The sequence below is a fragment of the Rousettus aegyptiacus genome, unplaced genomic scaffold (genome assembly GCF_014176215.1).
Source record: "Rousettus aegyptiacus isolate mRouAeg1 unplaced genomic scaffold, mRouAeg1.p scaffold_m13_p_16, whole genome shotgun sequence".
Lineage (NCBI taxonomy): Eukaryota > Metazoa > Chordata > Mammalia > Chiroptera > Pteropodidae > Rousettus > Rousettus aegyptiacus.
In genome coordinates, this window is record NW_023416291.1 from 22003019 (window position 1) to 22025300 (window position 22282).

The window sequence follows — 22282 nt, forward strand, 5'->3', positions numbered from 1 at the left end:
TCATGGGGGTAATAGAATCATCACAAAATACAGTAACAAGATGGTCCAAGGTGATAGACGCAAACTGTACCCGGAATCTGGCTCAGACGCGTAGGGCCTTCCTGATGCTGTAGTCACCATGTTAATCCATGACAGATAATTAGACACCTTCGTGTACACTCCAGGAAGATTCTTCTTGCCACAGCCCACTCCCCAGCTGACAATGCCCAACTGGTACCATATGTTTTCGTTGCCTTTTTTCTGGCAAACCAGAGGCCCCCCACTGTCACCCTAGGAGAGAAAAGTTGTTTGGGAACGGAAGGGACAATAGCAGGTTACTCTCACAGCCTATTGAAAAAGGGGCACTTGGCACAAGGCAAAAAGCACCGATGAGATCTTTCGATGAGCATTTTAAATTTGGATTAGATTCTCCAATTACAGTACTATGCTCCCAGCTCTGTGACTGTCAGAAAAGCTCGCAAGCAACTTGGTCAAAAAATGGATACCCGCTACCACCATCCACTCGCATGCATTCATTTTGATACACAAAGGAGTGATTCACTAATCCATTTTTCCTCAAAGCACTTTGGGTTTTTTTTATTTTTATTTTTCAGAATTCTTCTAATTTTTTCCCTGCCTTTTTACTTTAAATCCACTTTTCGCAGCCCATTTTGCTCTTTCTGTATTGCTCACAATAGCAACAAGTGAAAAACTCGAAAATCTATTCTGCCTCCTAATAGGTCATCGGTTGAAGACGGCAGGCGTACAAACTGGTTTGTGTGTATAAAATAAAACACGAAATTCAAAAAACATAAAAATTGTGTTGAAATGTTATACGGGAGTTTAAAACATGAAATTTTAAACAACTTACAAATTTAAAACATCATGGAGAAGTTTGTCAAGTGAGCCCAGGTAAGCAAAACAGACATCACTGACGTGAAAACTGAGGCATGCACCGCCTTTCATGCCCCCGAACCTTTTTAAATTCTATTGAAGCATAATATATCTTCATCCAAAACAAAAAAAAAAAAAATTAGAAAACTCACATATGGAAGAAGAATGTGAAGAATAGCCATAATTATATAAATCATTGAATTTATACATAAACACACATTATTGTGTATAAAAAGAATATTTCAGGTAGAATATGGTAACACTGTGGCTATGGTTTCTCTGGGGAGTGAACTCAAGTATAAGAGGCAAACTGCCCCTTCACCGTACACCCACTTACACCACCCGAATTTTCTTTACCACGTACTCAAATAAATAAATAACGTTTCTAATTCCAACCATGCAGAGGCAACTCCTTAGTCAAATCTAATTTTCCACATCCTCGTGTATGTAATACGCATACATCGTTATTATTTTACAGAAATAGGATCAAGTGGTACATATTGTTTCGCAGCTCACAAAGACTTATTTTTAGAAATATTAAGCGACACACAAGAAAATGGAAAAGTAGCACCATTCAACGACATGCTAAAAATCCTAAGCAAAATCATCAGGATTTCATTTAACCAGAATATTATCATGAATAAGTTGTTGTGCCCATCAACTTACTTTGAACTAAACTGTTTTTTACTAAATTCCTTGAAGTTATTGGAAAGTCCCATGACCTTTCTTATAAATGAAGAATTACAATCACTTCCCTGGAAAAGAGGAGATCTGCATGAAAGATGTTGAGCGGAACAGCAGAACAATGAAGAATGTAAATTTCTGGAGCCAAACAGACCTTGGTTCAAACCCCAGGCTCAAGATTTAGCTGAGAGAATGTGAAATATTTTTTCCATATTTTAAGAGATGTTTTTTATGCTGGTGACAAGTGCACCTCTTCCATAGGACGGCCGCGTGAATGGAAGGAATAACGGCTGCACAGCGCCAAGCCCAGCCCTGGTCCACGGCGACCCTCTGCTCAAAGGTGTCTCCCATGTCTTTGTGGTTGTTAAGCCAGCCAACTCTGGGCGTGGCCAGGCTGGACTGTGGGATCTGGAGCCCCATTTCTACTGGAAACCAAGAGATGGCTCTAACCCCAGAGGTCAGTGTGCCTTTGTTTGAATCCTGGATGTGTAATTTACCTTGCTGGTGTGTCCTCTGCAACAAGCTGTCGGCTTCCTTGATCCTCAATTTCCCCAACTGAAATAGGCCAGCTTCCTGGGGCTGGTTCATAACCCTTTCATGTACTGTGGAAGCAGTTTGTATGCTGTTGAGCACTGACTAGGTGTGAGAGATGGCGATGGAGAACACTACAGATAGCATTTACTACGACTCGCCTCTGCTGTGTGCTGTTCTAAGTGCTTTTGTGCATTGATTTGTTTTCACAACCGTCCTAAAAGGTAGTAACTCAGTATCCCCATTTTACAGATGATGAAATCTGAAAAGACACAGGCACAAAGGGAAGTCACGGGCAGTAGGTAGAGAAGCCAGGAAGGACACAAAGGGAGCCTGTGCCCCTAACCACTACCCTGCACAGCCCCCTCTGGTTACAGAGCATCTGTACTGGGCTAAATGGCATCCCCCCCATATTCACGTGTACCCGGAACCTCAGGCTGTGACCCTATTTGAAAATAAGGTCTTCGCAGATGTAATTAGTTAAATTAAGATGAAGTCCTACTAGATTAGGGTGGGCTCTAATCCAACAATATCCTTTTAAGAAAAGCAAACAGAAAAGACACACACACACACACACGCACGCACACACACGCACGCATGCACGCACCCAGGGGAAAGGGCCATTTAAAGAGGGAGGCAGAGATTGGAGATGCACCTACGGGCTAAGTAAGGAAAACCAAGGATTGCCATCAACCACCAGAAGCCAGAAAAGGCAAGGAAGGGTCCTCCCTCAGAGCCTGCAAAGGGAGCATGGTCCTGCCTATACTCTGATTTTGGGCTCCTGACTTCCAGAACTGTGAGAGAATACATTTCTGTTGTTTTGATCCACCGTCTTTGTGGTAATTTGTTATGGCAGCCCCTAGGAAACTTATCCCAAGGAGGAAGAGGGGAACCAATTATCCTGGAAATGTTGCCTAGCCCTCCGCGGCAGCCCCTCTTGCAGAAAAAGACAAGCTTTATTACCTGGCAGGCATCCTTCCCGCCTTGAGGGCTTCCAGCACACAGCATGTTCTTGGTGACCGAAGGCATAGCATGGAAGCATTTTTTCCATTTGATCAGCTGGATGTCGACTTTCTGCAACACTGGATACATACGTAACATAGGAACTGACCCAAAGAAGAAGCAGACGGGGAGACGACCCTGAGCTCAAAGTGGCCTCTTTGATGGAGGTCAAATACCCACCCATGTCATGTCTTTTCATCTCAACAGCAGGCCGAGAGAACCACCCAAATTTGACCTGAGTGAGAAGGGAGTTGGAGGGATGTCCAGGAGACTCTCGGGCCCACTCTCTCTGAATCCAGACGTCCCCAGAACTGGCCCCTATTGGATTTCAGCCTGAGTACACCATCTTGTCACCTCCCAGGAGCTGCCAGCATCCAGCTAGGGTCCTAAAAAGTGTTCTGTTTAAATCTACGAGGATGTAAAGAGAACCCATGATGACAAGTTCGGTCCACAGCACATAAAGATGGGCTTGAATTGTGTCAGGACCCTTGAGGAATTCACCTCCTATGGAGAAGGTGAACACAGCAACCTAGAATGTTCACTCCCCAAAAACAAGGATACTTTTCCCTTCGTTTAGTATTGCTGAATCTCTAGAGCCTAGAACACTGCTTGGATCATAGAAAACCAATGAATACGTGCTGAAAGAAGCAGCAGGGCCTCTAAGTTAAGAAGTTGGCCTTTTCTGAAGCTCACGTGGCGCTTCTAAAGGCGGTTCCCAATGGGGAATTCTAAAACGGCTCTGAGCTTTGGGACCTCATGGGAATCCATGGGCAACCATTGGGCTGCCTACTTGGAACAGCACTGACTGGAATAGGTTTTGTTCCATTCTGGTCATTATGGAACAAGACACATTTACCAAGATGAAAAAGAAAAGGTCACCATTTCGTGTGTTAGCTGAGAAAAATGGCAGAAGTGGTTTACAGGGTAACTCTGTATAAGAACAAGTTTATATTCAGTTCATATATTGGCCTGTGGTTTTCAAATATTTTAGCCACAGAGACCTTTATCATAAAGGAGCAGAGCTGACATCGAGTGGAACACAGCTGCTCTGGCTGACATAGGTATGGATTTCCTGGAGCCCGTCCATTTGTCTGCCCCTCGAAATTTTTCCAAGTCACCCCTTAGACTGAAAACTTCTGCCTGGATTATCCCTGACACCATGTTTAAGGTTCATGTTCCACAATATGGACATAGGATTTGCTACAGGAACCCGGGAAGGACAACTCCCATGGGAACCAAAGAGAAGGTTCATTTGTCATGGGACTTTAAATGAGAACTTAAAACCCCCAAATCCACCAGCAGACTCCCCGGAGCCAGCAGAGCCTCCAGCTCTTTGCTTCTCGTTGTGAACATCAGCCAGGGGGCCACCCCACACTGGGTCGAGCTACAGTAACTCACTGGTGATGCCCCATCCAGACACCCAGCAGTTTCTCCATCTCCTTATGTCGGTGACCTTTGAAAGGCAGATGGGCACTCTCTTGACATCCAAGTGAAATGGGGATTCAAGCAAGAGTAAACCGATGTCATTATCCATGTGCCAGCTATCAAAATGAGGGTGAACAATCAGCTTGTCCACTTTCATCTTCGTCAAGTTCCTGGTGTTTAAGCTTCTGTCACCATGTGTGATCTCCAGGGTGGATCTTATTTCCAAACAGGAAAAAAAAGGTAAGTGGCATAAGGGCAAAAGGTGAGCCTGACGAGAAAATGGTTCCACCAATATGAGGCTGTGGTCCCGAGAGCTGGGGGACGGAGGCATCTGGTCCCATGTATTTGGCATGGAGCCAGGTAAAGAGCTGTGAATGGGCCGGAGGAGACAGACATGAGCTCCAGCTCCATCCTGTTGCCAACCAGCTCTTGGCCTGATGACCTCTTACTCAGGCAAATTTACTTGTAAATTTCATCAACAAACGTCTGGGAAGTCGTGCTTTGCACAAGTAATTGAGAGAACTGACCCGGCCCTTGATTTGCAAGAAGGGCTCGACTGGCATTGTAACAAACACCTGGGAAGTTTCGCAAAAATACTGATTGTGGACTTAGGCTAAGACAGCACCTCAGGAGCTTCTGTCATGCGTCTGGGCCTGGCACCCGGCCCTGGGGTCCTCATCCCTTCTAGGATTCTCTAACTTTGTGGTCACTGTCAACCTACCCTCCCTGTGAGTGCGAGCAAATGCTTAGGAAGGTGCTTTTCAGCAGTTTGGACCAGGACTGCATGCACTTGGCAAGAGGCTGAGAAGTCCAAGGAACATTGGTTCCGCCATTTGGGTCCCACCCAAAAAAGATGTAAAACCTCCTAGGAGGAGAACAATTTCTCTCTCACCTGCAAAGCGTGATATTCAACCACACAGACATGTATTTAGCCTCCCGATACTTTGATCTATGGCTGACAAACCTGGATGGAGAGTCCAGGGGAATAACAAGGACGTGGGAGCAAATATTCTACCACACTGGTTTAAAAAACAAATTCCGTTTGCAATACTTACTTATTTTTGTTTATGAGGCAATGAGACGCAGTTAGAATCCACCACTCACTGAGAATTGATCCTCCGCAGAGATGTTTCCCATGGTCAAAAATTCTCACCTGCCATGGGAACTCTGTAATGTCTGCAGGTCCCCCGCCTACGATTTTCGAATTTTTTAAATTCTCATATTTGCCACTTATTCTTTGACCACATGTCACTAAAAGCAGAAAGAAAGAAGAAGGAAGAGAGAACCAGGGCCCAACAGTCAAGGTTAATGTGCTTAGAAGGAACTTAAGGACAGTGATGTCTTCTCCTCGCCCGCTCCCTCTGGCCCGCAGGTAGCGGTGGCTTAGCCAGGTTACCACCAGATGGAAGACCCATCATTCAAATGTGACGCCCCCCTTGTCTGCCAAAGGCACCACAGTTGTAAGAATGGGCCTGCGAGGAGCACGGCTGCTGCCTTCGCCGTAGCTGTGCCCCCTTGGAAGCATCTCCACCTGCGGCCCAGTGGGCAGGGGACATGACCACAGACTCCGAGGCTGGACCTTGCTACTGCACCCCAGTGAGGCAGCCCACCTAGGAACATTCACTTGTTTGAAATTAGGCCTTACTGTCCTCTGAGAGCAGGGCCTTGATATATGGTTTTGGCATAGACCGTAAGATTCTTCTCTTCAGCTCTGGACGGACATTTTCAAGGCCCCGTCCACGTGGACGGCACAGGCACAAGAAGTTCTACAGCAAAGGGGAGCGGATCAGCCCCTCCCTTCCTAACTCACTGCTTTCCTGTATTTCATACTGTGATTAGTAAATTAAAATTTACCCAATTTTCATTCTAGGGATTATCCCAATGGCACCTTGAAAGGAGTAACAATTTTGACATTTCCTATGTAATAGAATTACTTTGACATCTTTTAATGTATTTCAAATGTCATCAGAGTAATGAGAAAAATAAACATCATAAAATCTAAACTGTTAAGCACTTGCTATTTGCCAGGCACTATTCTGTTTTATCTAAAATAAGTAATTTAATTCTCATAGAAACCCCATAACTGAAATTATTATTATCCCATGCTAAAGATGAGACAGCAAAGGCAAGTTTAAGGTTAGGACAGTTGGCTAAGATCCCAGAGCTAAAATATGACTAACAATTGAAACTAGTCAGTCTGGCCCTAGAGTCTATTCTTATAACCACTGGGAAAACTGCCTTCTAAGTGTTCGCCATGCTTATACACGGGGAGAAAACGCAATTACATTCAAAATTTTTCACAGAAGAATTTAAATATATAAAAAGTCATCTTAAACTTGGAAGAAAAAAAGAAAAGTGCATTATAATGCATGACACAAAACCGAGTGAGAACTAGTATTATAGATTACAGAATTGATACTGAGAATTATCTAGCTAGATCTGAATCCTGAGCATAAACCATTGAAATCAAACTTAATAAAGAATAGACACATTAAGTTTGGTTGGAAAAAATAATAGATCCAAAGCTTGAGATTGTGAAGGAAGCCTTAGTTTGGAAGCTGCTTATGTGAAAATATCAGCAACAAGATGCTGACAAGATGACCGCTAAGTTCTCCACGTCATAGACCGCATCATTTGAATGGCAGTTTGTCTGAGGCCTCATGGCGTAAGGTTGGCATTCACAATGGGGATGTATTTAGACACGAGTAGTCAACATATTGGGAAGACTTATGGTATGAGGATCCAGGAGGAAAGAAGACTCAGATGAGCCTTTAGACTCCTGCGGGATTTTCTTAAAGATGTGGCATCAGGCTTGTTCAGATCCAGCATCAGTAAGCGAAAACCATAGGGTGGCACAGGCTACCTTGTAAGGGAACAGGCTACTTCTAGGGTCACATGTTTTCTTGCCTATGAAATGAGAGATTCGATAAAATTATCTCCAAGGTTCTTTCCAGTTCTAAAACACCATACTTTTACAGTTTAAAATGGTGATGGGGAAAATATTTTTACTTAAATTACATTAACATAAAACATACCTATTTAAATTTTTATATATAAACGTCGAAGCAAATTTTAGCTTCCTTATCCTAATTTTTCCTTAAGAAGTGTATGATTTCGCTCATACCATGTTAAATGCTGTATTAATATTGATGACAGGCTGCCAATGGTCATGCAAACTGAAATGTGAATGTATTTACATGAAAAGTCTATGCAAGTACAAAAATTATTTCATATTTTTATGTGAGTAATATCTCAAATTTGTTGAAAATTGCATAAAATTGAGGCTGACCTGGAAAATAGGAGGCATGTGGTTGTGAATTTTAGGAGAGTTTCTGGGAGCCCAAGGATTTAGACATATATTCTGTAGATAAAAGAACAAAGTGAGATCTTGGGTCCACAGAGCAAAATTCCTCATGGGGGAGTTCAGAGGTAGTCCCTTTCAAGTCCCCCTGGATTGAAATCACTCAAGATTCTAGATTTTTACCAAGCTGCTGAATCACCTAGACCCAGAGATGAGACTAACCGGATCGAGATCAGGAGGGATCACTTCAGCCTTTTAGTCGAGTGGCTTCTCTCTGCCTGAACTCTCAAGGTGTCTCAGACATTCTCTTTCCTCCAAAAGAGCCTATCAGTGTGTTGGTGACTGTGACAGAGAGCCTAAATGGAGAGGCAGAACTCAAGTCTGCAGAGGGCACCATGGTTTTGACATGGGAAATCCCTAGCTCTGTCCTAGCTGGTAGGACACCTGGTGAGGAGGGAAGGAAGCAGGATTTGGAGTCAGAATTCCAAGTTGTTCCCATTGTGTGCTAGCTTTGTGACTTGGAGCCACTGATTTAATCTCTCTAAGCTTTAATATCCTTGTCTTTAGTAAACAGATAGTACCCAGCCGGCTGCTTATTTATTTAACATTGATTTAGAATGGTGCTCTTTGGCTTCATTCCAGTCTGGACCAAGGAGAAAGAAGTCTGAGTTTTTGTCTGAGACTCTTGCTTCAATCTGGGGTCTTATCTACAGAAAATTTCACTGGGAGAATGCACTTTCTTGTTGTCTTCCTACGTCAATGGCCGTCCCTGTCATGCTCTTTGGACTAACCCTTCTCCTCTTCCAAAACCCAAAGCTCGCTCCTCAGACCACTTCTATCTATGCACTTTGACTAGAGTATCTCATCCTATCCATAACTCAGATGTAATCTTTTTATGTATGATCTTACGTTTATCCCTCTCAGACCTCACCGCTGAGCTCCCAACTCATTTAACCAATTGCCCTGCTAAATACCTCACAAGAATATCTAAGAGGCGCCTCAAACTTAATGTGGCTTAAACTCACCTATTGACCTACCTGACCCCACTCCACATCTGCTTTCTTACAAGCCTTGCACAGTTTGATAAATGGTACCCACATTCATCCATTTGCTTGGGCAGAAGAGTTCCTAGTAGTTATCCTTGACTCCTCCTCCTCTTGCTCCCCACATCCAATGCATCATGAATTGAGTCAGCATTACCACTCACATCCAGAAACCAACCACTTCCCTCCATCCCTACTGCTATAAACGCCCCCAAGCCACCATCCTCTTATGCCCCCTAATTCATCTTCATCCTTCCACTCTTGCTCCTGCACAGTTTATCCCCTACTATATCCAGAGCATCCTTCTCAAGCACCTCTCATTTCACTGTCTCCCGTTTAGACTCTCTGATGGCTTCACATTGTAACCAAAATAAAATCCAAAGTCCAGAATGCTCTGGGCCCCACTGACCTCTCTGAGCCTATCTTTGTCCAGTGCCCTCTTCCCATTCACTCTGCCCCAGCTACACTGACCTGGGTGCCTCTAAAACATACCTAGCACATTCATTAATGGTTCAGGGCCTTTACACTTGCTGTCAGTTCTGCTTGGAAATATATCTTCTCATCAGATGGGCTTCAGCCTGGGATGGATCATCCCAGGAAGGCTTTCTTGGACCACCTACTAGAACAGTCTCAATAGCCACCTGCAGACCTTTCATCACATTAGCCAATTTTGTCTGCTTCATACCATTTAACAAGAACTGAAATAACTTATTTATTGACTTGTTTATATGTTTAATACTTCCTTCCCCTCACTAAATAGTACAACTGCTCAAGAGTAGGAAATGAATATATCAATCTCTGTTATAAACCCAGCTCCTAAAACAGCTCCTGGCATGTGGTATACATTTGATATTTGTCAACCAACACACAGAATGTAACACAAGGCTCCATTAATTCTCAGGACCCAGGGGCTGAAGCTGTAGTAGGTATTAACATACTGCCTTCAGTATAGTTATATCATGTTATGGCTTCGCATTAGACCAGTTAGTCTCCACGTGATCTTTCAGAATGTATTCAAAGAGAAAGCAGCAGGGAAATACCTTTTCGGAATTACATGCAGCCTTAAAGCTGCAGGAAGTAGCTCGGTGGCATCTCCAGCTTGACATCTGGTTACTCCTCTCAAAGGGTTTACTTACACTGGCCATTTGTTCTGGAACACGCTGGTACCTAACATAGATGTTAAACACACACACACACACACACACACACACACACACACACACACACACACACAGCTCTTCCATATGTAACTTTAAAGTTGAAGATGTTACGAGATCAATAATCTGAAAGTCTGGTGTAGGCCCTCCGCCCTGACCCCAACATCACATTCACCTTAGGGGCTTACTAAAAGTACAGTTCCCCAGATCCCACCCAGAACTGCAAAATTAGCATCCGAGGGCCTGATCTTTTGAACAAAGCCCGCAGGTGATTCTCTTGCCCTGTTGAGGGAGAGACACAAGGACGCCAGGAGAGACCTACGTGCCAGGGAGCTGTGTGCCCAGGGCAGCAGCAGGGCTATGGGCAGCAGAAGCACTGCTCTTCCGTCCTCCATTCTGTAACTGGCCCTGGTCTTTACTCAACCCGGTGGAGAGACTTCAGGTGAGACCGTGCATGTTCAACTCAGAGGGACTGGGGCAGGGCTTCACCCTCCATGCCGGCCATCTCACAGCCCAGCCTGACCACCGAGGTCACAATAGGTCACTGGATGGTCTAGATGAGGCAGCCATGTAGCATCCTGAACGCAGGACCTGATGGTTTCTGTGAGCCCATCTTCTGAGATGTGGAGATCAGTCTGGAACTGGGAGAGCAGAGATGGAGGAGTTAGGCTCCACACCAGTTGGGCTCTTGCAAGTCAGGTTCACTAACACATCAGGGCAAAAGAGCTGAAGGCACTCCCCAGGAGAAAGGATCTAAGGCTGCCGGTCCAAACAGGTCAGATGATACAGCAGAGTAAGCACAGACTCAGACTCCCGTAGAAGAGAACTCACATCACTATCATGACCTTGGGGGAACTACTGAACTTTGAGCCTCAGATTACTCATCTGTAAAATAGGGATGATAATAATAATACTTAAGTCACCATATTATTGGGAGGATGAATGAGATAATGTGTGTATCCTAGCACAGGACCTGGCAAATACCAAGCCCATGATTTTAATTCTCTACTAATTTCATCTGTCCTAAAGTCTCTGTCTGCTAATTATATCTTTCTACTAATGTCTTCTAGCAAAGGGAGGTATATGGCAAGCAGCAGTTTCTGTGAACAAGACATGTATAAAGTACAAACTCAGGCAGAGATCAGCTGCAAGGCGGTTTTTATAGGTGCATTTCATTCGTTTGTTCATTCATTAGGTTAGCTAGCACTTCGTGGAGCCCTTTCCGTATGCCTGGCTTGGAGGATGGTACAAAGATGAACAATATTTGTTCTTTGTCTTCTAAAACCTCACACCCATCTGGGAGAGACACATGAACAAAGACACCACCTTAATACAATGAGGCAAGAACATCAGTATCATCGAGAGCTGCAGAGGGCCACGCAATGCAGTCTGGGAGGAGCATAGGTGTGTGGTAAGTTTGAGAAGTTGTGGGGAAAGAGGCCATTAGGGAAGATTCTGTAGAGGAAATAAGCCCTGTTTGGGCTAGTCCAATCTACAGAGAAATAGCACTGGGGATGAGCAGGAAGGCATTTGTTATGGGTTGAATGGTGTCTTCCCGCGATTCATCTGTTGAAGTCCCAACCCCTACTACCTCAGAATGTGACCTTACTTGGGAATAGGGTTGTTGCAGATGTAATTAGTTAAGATGAGGTCACACAGAAGTAGGGTTGGCACCTAATCCAATATAACCAATATCCTTATAAGAAGGAAATTTTGGATACACACACCCACACAGAAAGAACGCCATGTAAAGACTGGAGTTATACTGCCACTACCCAAGGAACTACCAAAAACCAGGAGGGTGGCCTGGAACAGATCCCTCCCTAGCACCTTCAGAGAGAGCACGACCCTGCCAACACCTTGATTTTGGACTTATGGCCTCTAGAACCATGGCCATAGCCTTCTGTTGTTCTAAACCACCCGTTCTGCGGTACTTTGTCATGAGAGCCCTAAGAAACCAACACGGCATTCTAGATGGGCAGAAAACATGTGCAGAGGTACCAAGGTCCACGGGAACTGTAGGAACATTTCAGTTAAATCATATGGAATTGCTGTTTTAGTCTAATACTGGCAAATTCAAATGGTTCGAACTAAAATATTGAGTTGGAATATTATACCAGGTCCAGTAGTAGGTAGCTGGGCCAATTTAGGAAATAAAGCTTAAATCTGAATAAACAGCCTTCCCTCCTATGCAGCCACTGAATAATTTTCATAAGAAATCACCATGGATGTGACAGGTGTGTGGAGAATAAGTGTTATTACTAAAGATTGGCAAGAAGCTGTCAGTGCAAATGGTTTCCAAAATTCTATACATAATGGATTTCCATTTTAGGGGAAATGACTATGGGACTTTATCTGTCCTTACTTGTTTTGAGGCTTTAAAATATATCTTAAAAAACTCTTGGAAGTATCCCATCAGAATTAGTAGAAGGCAGATGAAATATTAGGAACTTAGTTCATGTAATTGGATATAGAGTTTGAACAAACAAGCATTTACTCTATTTCTCACAGCTGTAAGCAAAGCATTAGACTTCATCAACCTAACCCATACCTTTTCTCTGCCAGGAGGGGGCCCGAAATGGGAAGGAAAGCCTCCTTACCTCTGTCCTTTTGGAAAATAGCGTGAATTTAATTCAGTAGAGCAAAATGTTTCACCGCAGCTCTAAATGTTTGCTAACTTAGGGCACTGGAGCGCATGCGTTCATATGCAGTGGAACAGAGCATACATAAAGAATTCCCACTGCCGCCCAGACCCCACCCAGCTTCACCGCATAGCTTCCAGAGTGCAGAGTGAGGGACGCGCCACATCCAGTACCTTAATTCAGACCCCACGCAATCCCCAAATCTCCCTAGCACATCGGTACATGCATTCACATTTTACCAGAGTTCCACTACATGAAGACAGATGTCCATACCAAAATCAGTACACAATGTTTGCAGTGATTTTACTCATAATTGCTAAAAACTGGTAACAGCCTACATGTCCAACATCAAGCAAATAGATAAACAGTGGCACATCAGACAACAGCAACAGTAGTCAGCAGGAGAAAAAAAAAAAAAACTGTAGCTACGCATACCCATGTGAATCTCAAATGCATTATGCTGAGCTGAAGAAGCCAGACACAACTACGTTCTGCAGGACGCCATTTAGATGACATTCTGGAAAAGACAAAATGACAGGCGCAGAAACCACATCAGTTGTTGCCAGGGGCTTGGGGAAGGGCTGGGGCTTGGGGAAGGGCATGGGTCCCCAGGGCCACCGGGCAACTTTCGGGGGTGGCAGAAAGGTTCTAGTTCTGGCTTGTGGTGCTGGTCGCACAGCCATTTGTATTTGTCAGAATTCGTGGAACCATATACCTTAAAAGGTTAATTTACTAAATAATATAAATCATACCTCCAAAACCAGAAGTTCAGAAATGGCATTGTTCCTATCCACTTCAAAAAATCACTGATAGGAGCCACAAAAGAATCGCCCAGTTAGGTGGAAGCCTTTTTGCTGTTACCTCAAGGGCCAGTATGTGGGAGGAAATTATTTTTTAACACTATCTTAGTCTGATCTCAGGCTGCCACAACGAAATACCGCAGACCGAGTGGCTTATACAGTAATTTATTCACAATTCCAGGGGCTGGATTTCTTAGATGGAGATGCCTGCCCATGCAGTTCCTGGCGAGGGCCCTCTTCCTGGCTTACAGACAGCCACTTTCTCACTGTGTTCCCACATGGCCCTTTCTCATTGAGTGGCGAGAGAGAGAGAGACAGAGAGAGAGAGAGAGAGAGAGAGAGAGAGAGAGAGACAGAGAGAGAGAGAGACAGAGAGAGAGAGAGAGAGAGCGCGCACGCTAGAGAGCATGAACACACTCTGAGTGTCTCTTCTTATAAGGACACTAATCCTGTAGGATCAAGGTCCCTCCCTTACGACCTCATTTAACCTTAATTACTTGTAATTACTAAACTTATTTATTGAGCCCCATCACCAAACAAAGCCACACTGGAGGCTAGGGCTCCAACAGTGAATTTTGGGTCCATAAGAAATATGCATAATGCATACCCAGCAGACTGGACACTCCAGTGCCCCCGAGACCACAGTACCCATCGGGGTTCTTGCTCAGGTACTGCGTAGTAGAAAGTTTGTCCCTCCCGGATCTCGGTCGTGATCTGCCCGTAGCCGTGCTCTGACAGCACCTGTGGAGAGAAAGGAGCCATCAGGACCTGATCCCGGGCCGAGATGGTCCCGAGACGGAGGGACCACGACGTCGGGCTGTGAGGGAGGCTGAAGGGGTGGCTCGGGGTGTGTGGTGGGTCCTCGCGGGCCCGGGCTCTGCCACTTCCCAGCTGGGCCACTCTGGGCGAGCTCTCACCTCCAGTGCCTCAGGAGACGGGCGTTTGAAGTGAGCTTTTCTGACTGTGATTTTCGCTCTACCCATCACACCACCACTGTCCCCGGTGTGTGCTGGGAGCCCTGGCTCGGCCCTGCGGGTCCCCGTGGCACCGGCTCAGTGCTCTCTCAGGGGGAGCAGCGGGGCCCCCTGGGAAGAGTGGGGTCTCTGAGAGCACCGGAGCAGGGCTGAGGTGGGGGGAGATGAGGGGGCCCCGCAGGCCAGGCGGGGAGGGGGGCACAGCACCACCCCGTGCTGTCCCTGCTGCCACCAGGGACAGGCCTCCTGCCAGCTCTCAGGCGGGACAGAGGATCTGCCATTTGCTTGCTGTGGATCTCGCGATTGGGGCCCTTGCCAGGATGCCCTGGGGAGCAAGGTCAGGGGAGGACGTGGCCTGAGGGCCTGTGTCAGTCACCACCACCCTCTGTGACCTAGTTGAAGGCCTGGTGGCATCTGCTGCCAGGGAAAGAAACAGACACGTAAACATGAGCTGGAGGAGGAGAGCGGAGCTATTTGGGGCAGGAGACGGATTAAGAAATAGACATTGTTCCCCGCGGATCTTAGCCCGCTTCCTTTCCCTTTTGGATTTCAGCTGTGCCCTAGTTCTCCGCTGTCCCGGGCTGCCTGCAGTGTTCGAGCACAAGGCTACAGAGACCCGGGCCCAGATTCACTGATTCTGTTTCGGACAGAGTGCAAGGTGGGGCCTGGGGCCTGTGTTTCCCTAAGGGAACTGCCCGTTTGCTGACAGCCCATTGGCCTCTTGGAGATGAAGTCCTCTTGTCTGTGAGGAGGGGTGGGCCTAGTCTTTCTGCTCGGCATTGTTCCACTGCTGGACTTCTACTGAGCCCTGTTATGACTTTCTGAATTTCCATCCAGCCCTCTGAGGTGGAATCAAGGAGACCAATGGATCTGGAACCACAGGACCTGGGAGTTTAGGGAAATGATCCTGGGAGTATCAATTTGGAGGATCTCAGAAGAAATAGAATTCCACTCAGAAAGTTCAAATGAAGATACTCGCGAAGAGACTAACAGTTGTTGGCACCCTGAATGGGTCCAACAAAGGAGAAAGCATTCCAGAGACGAACGACAAATGAGAAAGGATAGTTACTGGAATCCAGTGAGAGCAACCGGTGTGGAGGAGAGATATTGAGCAAGAACTGAGTCAAGGAGGGTTTCTGCGCCTGGCAGCAAAGCAGCTCAACAGGAAGAACACAGAGGAAGTACACCAAACCCTCTCACGTCCAGCCCGTACCTTCTGTCAGGACCTCTCGTTGCTAAAGGCAAGCTAAGTGATATTTAGGATTGCAGGCGACTCAGTCCCTAAGGGTCAGCCAGGGAAGGACAGCCAATGCATGTGCAGTGAAAAATAGAAAATACTACACAGAGTCATCTAGTGCTCTCTCCCAGAGAACAGAATGGAAAGCTATGAGCCAGTCTTATTTCAGGGCTGATAAAGTTATCAAGCTACCCATTAAGGCTTATCACTATGATGCACTGTGCTCAGGACTTCACAAGTGTTATCTCATTTTACCCTCATAGTGACCATCTGAGGGAATTACTCTTCTTGTTTTCCCCACTGAGTAGGTCGACATGCCAGATACTATACCTCAATATTTAGCACCATCTCTGCCTTCCTAAATTCTCTTAAGAATTGTAGAGACTGAAAGCTTAGAGCTACGTTTCTCAGAAACCCAGCAGCCTTCCGATTTAGATCCTCAGCCAAGTTTTAGGAGGTAGAAGTCAAGGAGGAACCATTATTTTCCTGTAGCAGCAATGTGCAGGTAAATGCAGATTTCAGCAGACGACAGTTGTGAGGTTTGCCATTAACTTTGGGTGCCCTCCTCCAAATCGTCACTCTAATGCTGAAGAGGATAAAACATCATCAGCAGTGAGTTCCTATGATTGCTGGAGTTGGCTAAGCGCCTGAAAGCAAGCAACTCTTTTTCCTGACCTTTGCACTCAAAACCCTTCTAATGGTTCTGAAAGCCCCTGTTTCTGAGTCCCTATCCTTGAGATACATTGAGTGTTTTCTGTTTTCCTGATAGAATCCTGACTGATACAGTATTTGGTACTGAAAATGGTTCTAGGAAATACAATTGCAAAAATGGAAATCTAAGATTTGTTGTCAGGCCCAAAGTTTGATTTAAAGGCAGTGATGACCTCATTACTGGTGGAAAATGGGACTCTGGGAGTCTGTGGTGTGCAATGTCAAAACAGTTTCTCAAGTTATTACCTGTCATTCCTGAAATCAGTTACCTATTAGAGGAACCTAAGTGGCTTTTGCAATAGAATTATCTAGTAGAGGAGATAAGTATAAGAATTGCTATTACAAATGCCATGGAAAGTTTACAGAAAACAAACCCAGCAATCTTGAGGCTTTACAGTTTTGACTCAAAAACATAATCCAAGAGTCGGAGAACCTTCTACAGTTGCCCTAGAAGAATCTCATCAATTGTATCAAAAATCAGATCCAGAGTTATTCCTGTAGGTGGCAGAATTCCAACATAACTTGAATTTACTACCTCTTTAGATGCTTACCTGAAAGATGATTAATTGGGGGGAGGGGGAGGAAGTGCTCAAGAAAATCGCAATGGAATAGTTGGATGGATTAAGATTGATCACTGTGCTTTAAAACCTCCAATCCCACTGAGCTTCCCTTCCTATCAAAGCAGCCCCTCCACTCCTTTGTGGGAGGCTAGTTTCCTCTTAGTTGAAGACTTTGCAATGACTAGACTGAAATAACTACTTCCCCAGGGGATACTGATTCTCTCTTCATCACATCCCAATGCCTCTCATGGCAGTTAGAACCATAAGTAGAGTAACCCAACAGAATTCATAGGGCATCAGTTCAACCCTGACTCAGGAGAAGACAGTATGTACATTAAATAAACTGTTACATTCAGTGAATGTATATTTGTGGAAGCCTAAGGATTATGTGTGAGAATGGATTTCAAGGGACTTAGGTGAGGAATAAAGTAAAATGTGATTGGTTATCACAATTCGATAATTGATTACCACAGATTGATAATAGATGATCAATCTGGGTGCATTTAAGGGAAAGTTCAGATTCAGTGGGTTATCTGGAGCAGCTGGAAGTGGCTCTCTTTGGTCGACAGATGAAAACCTTGGACAAAAAAATGGCCTATATTAATTTTTGTAGAATATAAAAGAAAAAATCCAAAGTCTTGGATAGAAATGTTAGAATAAATTTATTAAGTGTGACCTGCTCACTCATCCTCTAACTCTATCCCTCATGTGAGCCCTGAGGACACTGGGGTCTGAAGACACTCTGTCTCCTGCCACTCCCCCACACCTTTTATTCATTCCATGCATTTCCTCCAATAAATCTTTCACATATAATTCAGTCTTGGTATCTGCTTCTTGGAGGGCCTAAACTGACACAAAGATTTGAAGATGGGATTATGATTGAAGTGGGAAAAAAAACCAAACACACAATGATTATTACCCAGAGGTAGATATTTTGACTTATGAGACTTTTGGCTTCCCACTTTGGGAAGAGGATCAGAGTGTTTTTGTTTTGCTTCAGTAGACAGGAAATCAGTTTGTGTATAGAAGACTTTAAAAATATGATCAACTATCTCGATCTAATTTACATTTATTAAACACTGCATCCAATGACAACGCAATATACACACATCTCTGCCAAGTATCCCAGAGCATGTATCAAGATAGACTATATTCTGGGCCATAAAATAAGTCTCAATAAATTTGAAATGATTCAGGAAATAGAAAGTATATACTATGACCACAATGGAATTAGATTTGAAATCAATAACATGATAACTGGGAAATGCCCCAATATTTAGAAACAACATACATCTACATGATCCATAGGTCTATCTCATGGCTGAATAATATTTCATTTTATATATATGTCATGTCTTTTTTTTCCATTCGTCTATAGATGGACACTAATTCTTTATCTTGGCTGTTGTGATTAATGCTGCAATGAATGTGGGAATACAGATCTCTTCGAGATCTCGTTTTCACTTCTTTTATATATCTACCCAGAAGCAAGATTGTTGTATCATACGGTAATTCTATTTTTAATTTTTTTAAGGGACCTCCATATTGTTTCTCTAATTCTTCACCAACACGTGTTCTCTCTTGTTGTGATGATGGTCATTCTAGCATGTGTGAGGTCATATCTCCTTGTGGTTTTAATTTCCCTGATAATTAGTGGCATCAAACACCTTTTCATTTACCTGTTGGTCATCTTTACATCTGCTTTGGAAAAATGTCTATTTAGTTATTCTGCCCATTTTGTAATTGGATTGTTTGGATTCTTTGATTTTGAGTTGTAGTTCTTTATGTATTTTGGGGCTGTCACAAATGCATGGCACAGCCGGTCCTCGGTGACATCACAGTAAGCCCGGGGTTAGGGAGGAAGCAGGAGATGCAGGGTAGCCTGGCTTAGCTGAGTCTGCGTCATAGCTCAAGTCTTCCCTCTCTGTGTTCCCTCTGCAGGGGGAACTTAAAGGACACCATTTCAGACAAACCTTTGTACATTCTCCTTTCGCCCCCCACTGAGCCTCTTGAAGAGTCCTGTGTTCAAACATCCGCTTCGACATTAAAGAACTTTGGGTCTTTGGGCAAGTTTTAACAGTCTCGGGAACCAGATCTCAAAGCCCGCTGTGACGTGTTAGGAGATTTGGACTTCACTGTGAGGTTAATGAGGAGAGCAGGGAAATGAAAGCAGATCATATAGTCACATGTGCGTCAAAAGATTATTCTGGGTATAACACTGAGATTATTTTAGAGAGAATGAAATTAGAAAAGAGAATATCATTTAGGAAGTGGCTCCAATAATACAGATGGAAGACGGTGGTGGCCTAAAGTAGGAAAGAGGGTGGCTGTATTTGTTTGCCAAAGCTATACCACAGACAGGGAAGCAGCAGTTTCCCGGTTCCGGAGGCTGGGAAGTCCAAGATCAAGGTGCCAACAGGGTTGGGTTCCTTCTGAGAGCCATAATGGCAGGATCTGTTCTGAGCCTCTCCCCCTGGTGTGCAGATGGCCCCGCTTGCTGCCTCTTCACATGGTCATCTCTCTGTGCACACACACTGCTGTCTCTTCCTACAAGGACACCAGTCATGCTGAATTAGTGCCCTGCCCTGAAGGTCTCATTTAACTTAATCACCCTGTCTCCAAATATGGTCACATTCTGAGGTCCTGGGAGTTGGAACTTCAACATACAATTCTTAAGGGGACACAGTTCAGACCATGACAGAAGAGTTACTGAGAAATATGTAATTGAGGATACTAAAGAGGTTGAATATAAAAGTATTGTGATTGATGAGCTATACAAGATGAGTAGGCAGATACACTGCATATCCCAAACATTGCAAAGGGTATACATATACTAAAAAAAAAAAAAAAAAAATTGTTCTTGATCTGAAATTCAGATGTAACTGGGCATCCTGTATTTTCGTTTGCTAAATCTGACGACCTTAATCTGCACCAAACAAGCTCCGTAGGCTGGACACCAAAGTTTTAGAACTGTTGGCCAGGATGGTGGTAAATAAAGTCACTGCAATAATGTCACCCCGCGGGCCCCTGAGCATCAGCCAGGCAGCAGTCCTAGGCAGACTACATCATCATGTGCCTCCTTTCCTCTGAATTTCTATAGATTCCTTATAGAGCAATGAAGTTTCTCTCCACACCCGGGCCATGTTTGCCCAATTCCAGAAGGAGCCATTCTCATTGTAGTCTGTAGAAGTGGCGTCCTCTGCAGCTATGGCTGGGCATGGTGGCTCTGTCCCTACCTGTCCATCCCTCCACCAGTTCAGGCATGGTGCAGTCCATCGTTATTGTAAAGAAGCTTGGTGAAGAAATACTGGACAGTGAATGAATATTTCATGAGAAATAGGGTCCCAGTCATGTGAATAGGAGAGATATAGACCAGAAGGCAATGGATCTTTATAGAGGTGAGCTGTGATTTTGTTCAGATACTTTCATAGAGAATGGGCAGCAGTTTAGAGCGAATGCACCTGTCACTCCTGCTAATCTCACATAGCTATTATTCTCCATCCTCCCAATCAGACACTGGGCCTAGGCTCCTCCTCCCTCCACACCCCCAGAACCAATAGAACTTGAGCAGAAAAACAATGGTTATTTATCAGGGTGTGGCAGCAGGGCCAGAGGAGGGAGAGAGCTGAGTCCAAAGGAAACATAGAACAAAGACGTGGATCTTCCCAATGCTGGGACCAGTGCCAGGTGACCCGGTGTGCTTTGGGACCTTCACCCATATGACATTAAAGAAAGGCTTAGGCCTTCGAGAAGACAGATGATGTATTATTCAGAACAGGTGGGTCTGGCTCTGTCCATGGCCACATGACAGGCTGGCTCAACACTCCGAGTGGACACCAGGGCGCCAAAGAGCAGCTGCAGGCAAGGGGCCACCACCTGAATCACAGAATCTCATTTTGAGCTTCACAGCTTTACTTGTGAGCATGATAATCCTTTTCCTACAGAGGAGGAAACCCCAAGAGCGAGGCTGGGCAGGGTAGACAGGGGTCTGCTGGATATGACCGGCAGGCAGTTTGGGAACTGAAAGGAGCACATGACTCACTCTCAACCAGTGGCCTGCCCCGTGGCCAGGAAGGAAGTCCTGAGGAGTCCTAGATCAAGTCCACCTGAGTCAGTGCACTGGACTTGTGAGGTAAATCTGAAGGTCCATATCCATGGCCGAGCAGCTGACAGAAGAGGGAGCCATGGACCAGGCATTTACATCTCTGAGTCTTCTCTTTTTGTCTTTAGAAATGGTCAGAGACTTATCTGGAGACTTTGGGGCCATGTGAAATAAACCAGGTGGTGGTGGAAGCAGGGATTGTCACCTGCTGGGCTGGGCGTGAAGGAAGGTGAGGGCCTCTGAACTCAGCCTGTGAGGTTCACGCTGGTGGTCTCAGGTCAGAGTCCTGAGCAAAGGAGTATGAGGGCAATCACACTATTCCAGTCATTAGTGCCGGGGGAGGCCCCCAGCCTTCTGAGCTCCTCCCCGTCCTTGAGCGTCCAGCCTGGCAGCCCCTTGTTCAGGCCTTAGGCACATATTCACAGAGGCCCCCTGACGTGACAGGCTCTATGGAAGAGGATGCATTTGAGCCTTAAAATAGGCCATTTATGATGGGGGCCAAAAGCAAGGTGCCCACCAAGGACTCAGTGAAAGGCGGGTCAGCAGAAAGGGAAGCTCGGACAAAACAGCTTTAAGGATGAGGTTCCTCTGTGCAACCATCTTAGAAACAAATGGCAAGAAGAGAAACCTGCATAAACCTGTCTGAGTTCTTAAGCCCATAGCCGATTGTGACATCACCAGCCAAGGCTGAATATAAGCGGGCAGGCCTTATCACTGCCATCCCCCTCAGCCCCGGCCTCTGTCACCTCCCAGGCCAACAGCAAAGCCAAAGTCATGCTTCTGTTATCAGTTTTGCTGCTCATGTCCCAAGCCAAGGGCGCACATCTCGGTATGTAGACTCCTCTCCCAGTGTCCAGAGCAGCTCTCCCGGGCGGGACTGGGCATGACAATGACCCTGCTCATGTCCCCTCCACCCAGTCAGAGCATTAGGGCAGTGAAAGAGCTGGTTAGTGAGCCCCTTAATTAACAAATTGGTCACTAAGGCCAACTCAACAAATGTTAATGGGGTGTCTCTTCTCCTGGGGTCAAGGAGCTGGACTCTGTCCAGAAGCAGATTGCTCCTCTCTGCACAGGCAGCTGCAGCCTGTGCTCTCAGCCTCCCAGGAAATGGAGCTGCTCCACCTGGAACACACTGTTCTAACCTAGGACAGTTCAGGTCTTCCGGTAGGTTCGGGTCCTTTCTGGGCCTTCTGGTTTCCCACATGTTTTAGTTTCTTATGGCTGCTGTAACAAACTACCA

The 22282-nt window shown here is 45.2% G+C and overlaps 2 protein-coding genes across 2 annotated transcripts in view; one reads left to right on the forward strand and one right to left on the reverse strand.

The window, feature by feature from the left end:
* On the reverse strand, positions 1–14441 carry LOC118612382 (serine protease 52-like). Its single transcript, XM_036233335.1, has 7 exons — positions 14376–14441; positions 14107–14199; positions 10540–10657; positions 5571–5766; positions 4489–4730; positions 3052–3194; positions 1–270 (listed from the first exon to the last, which is right to left on the reverse strand). The coding sequence occupies exons 1-7, from the start codon at positions 14439–14441 to the stop codon at positions 1–3; spliced, it is 1128 nt and encodes a 375-aa protein (XP_036089228.1).
* Positions 13865–22282, forward strand: part of LOC107518861 (serine protease 55) — a 20466-nt gene continuing 12048 nt past the window's right edge. The window contains exon 1 of the mRNA XM_036233598.1: positions 13865–21871. Coding sequence (XP_036089491.1) covers positions 21817–21871 — 55 coding nt within the window. The 5' untranslated portion in view covers positions 13865–21816. The remainder of the gene's footprint in view (positions 21872–22282) is intronic.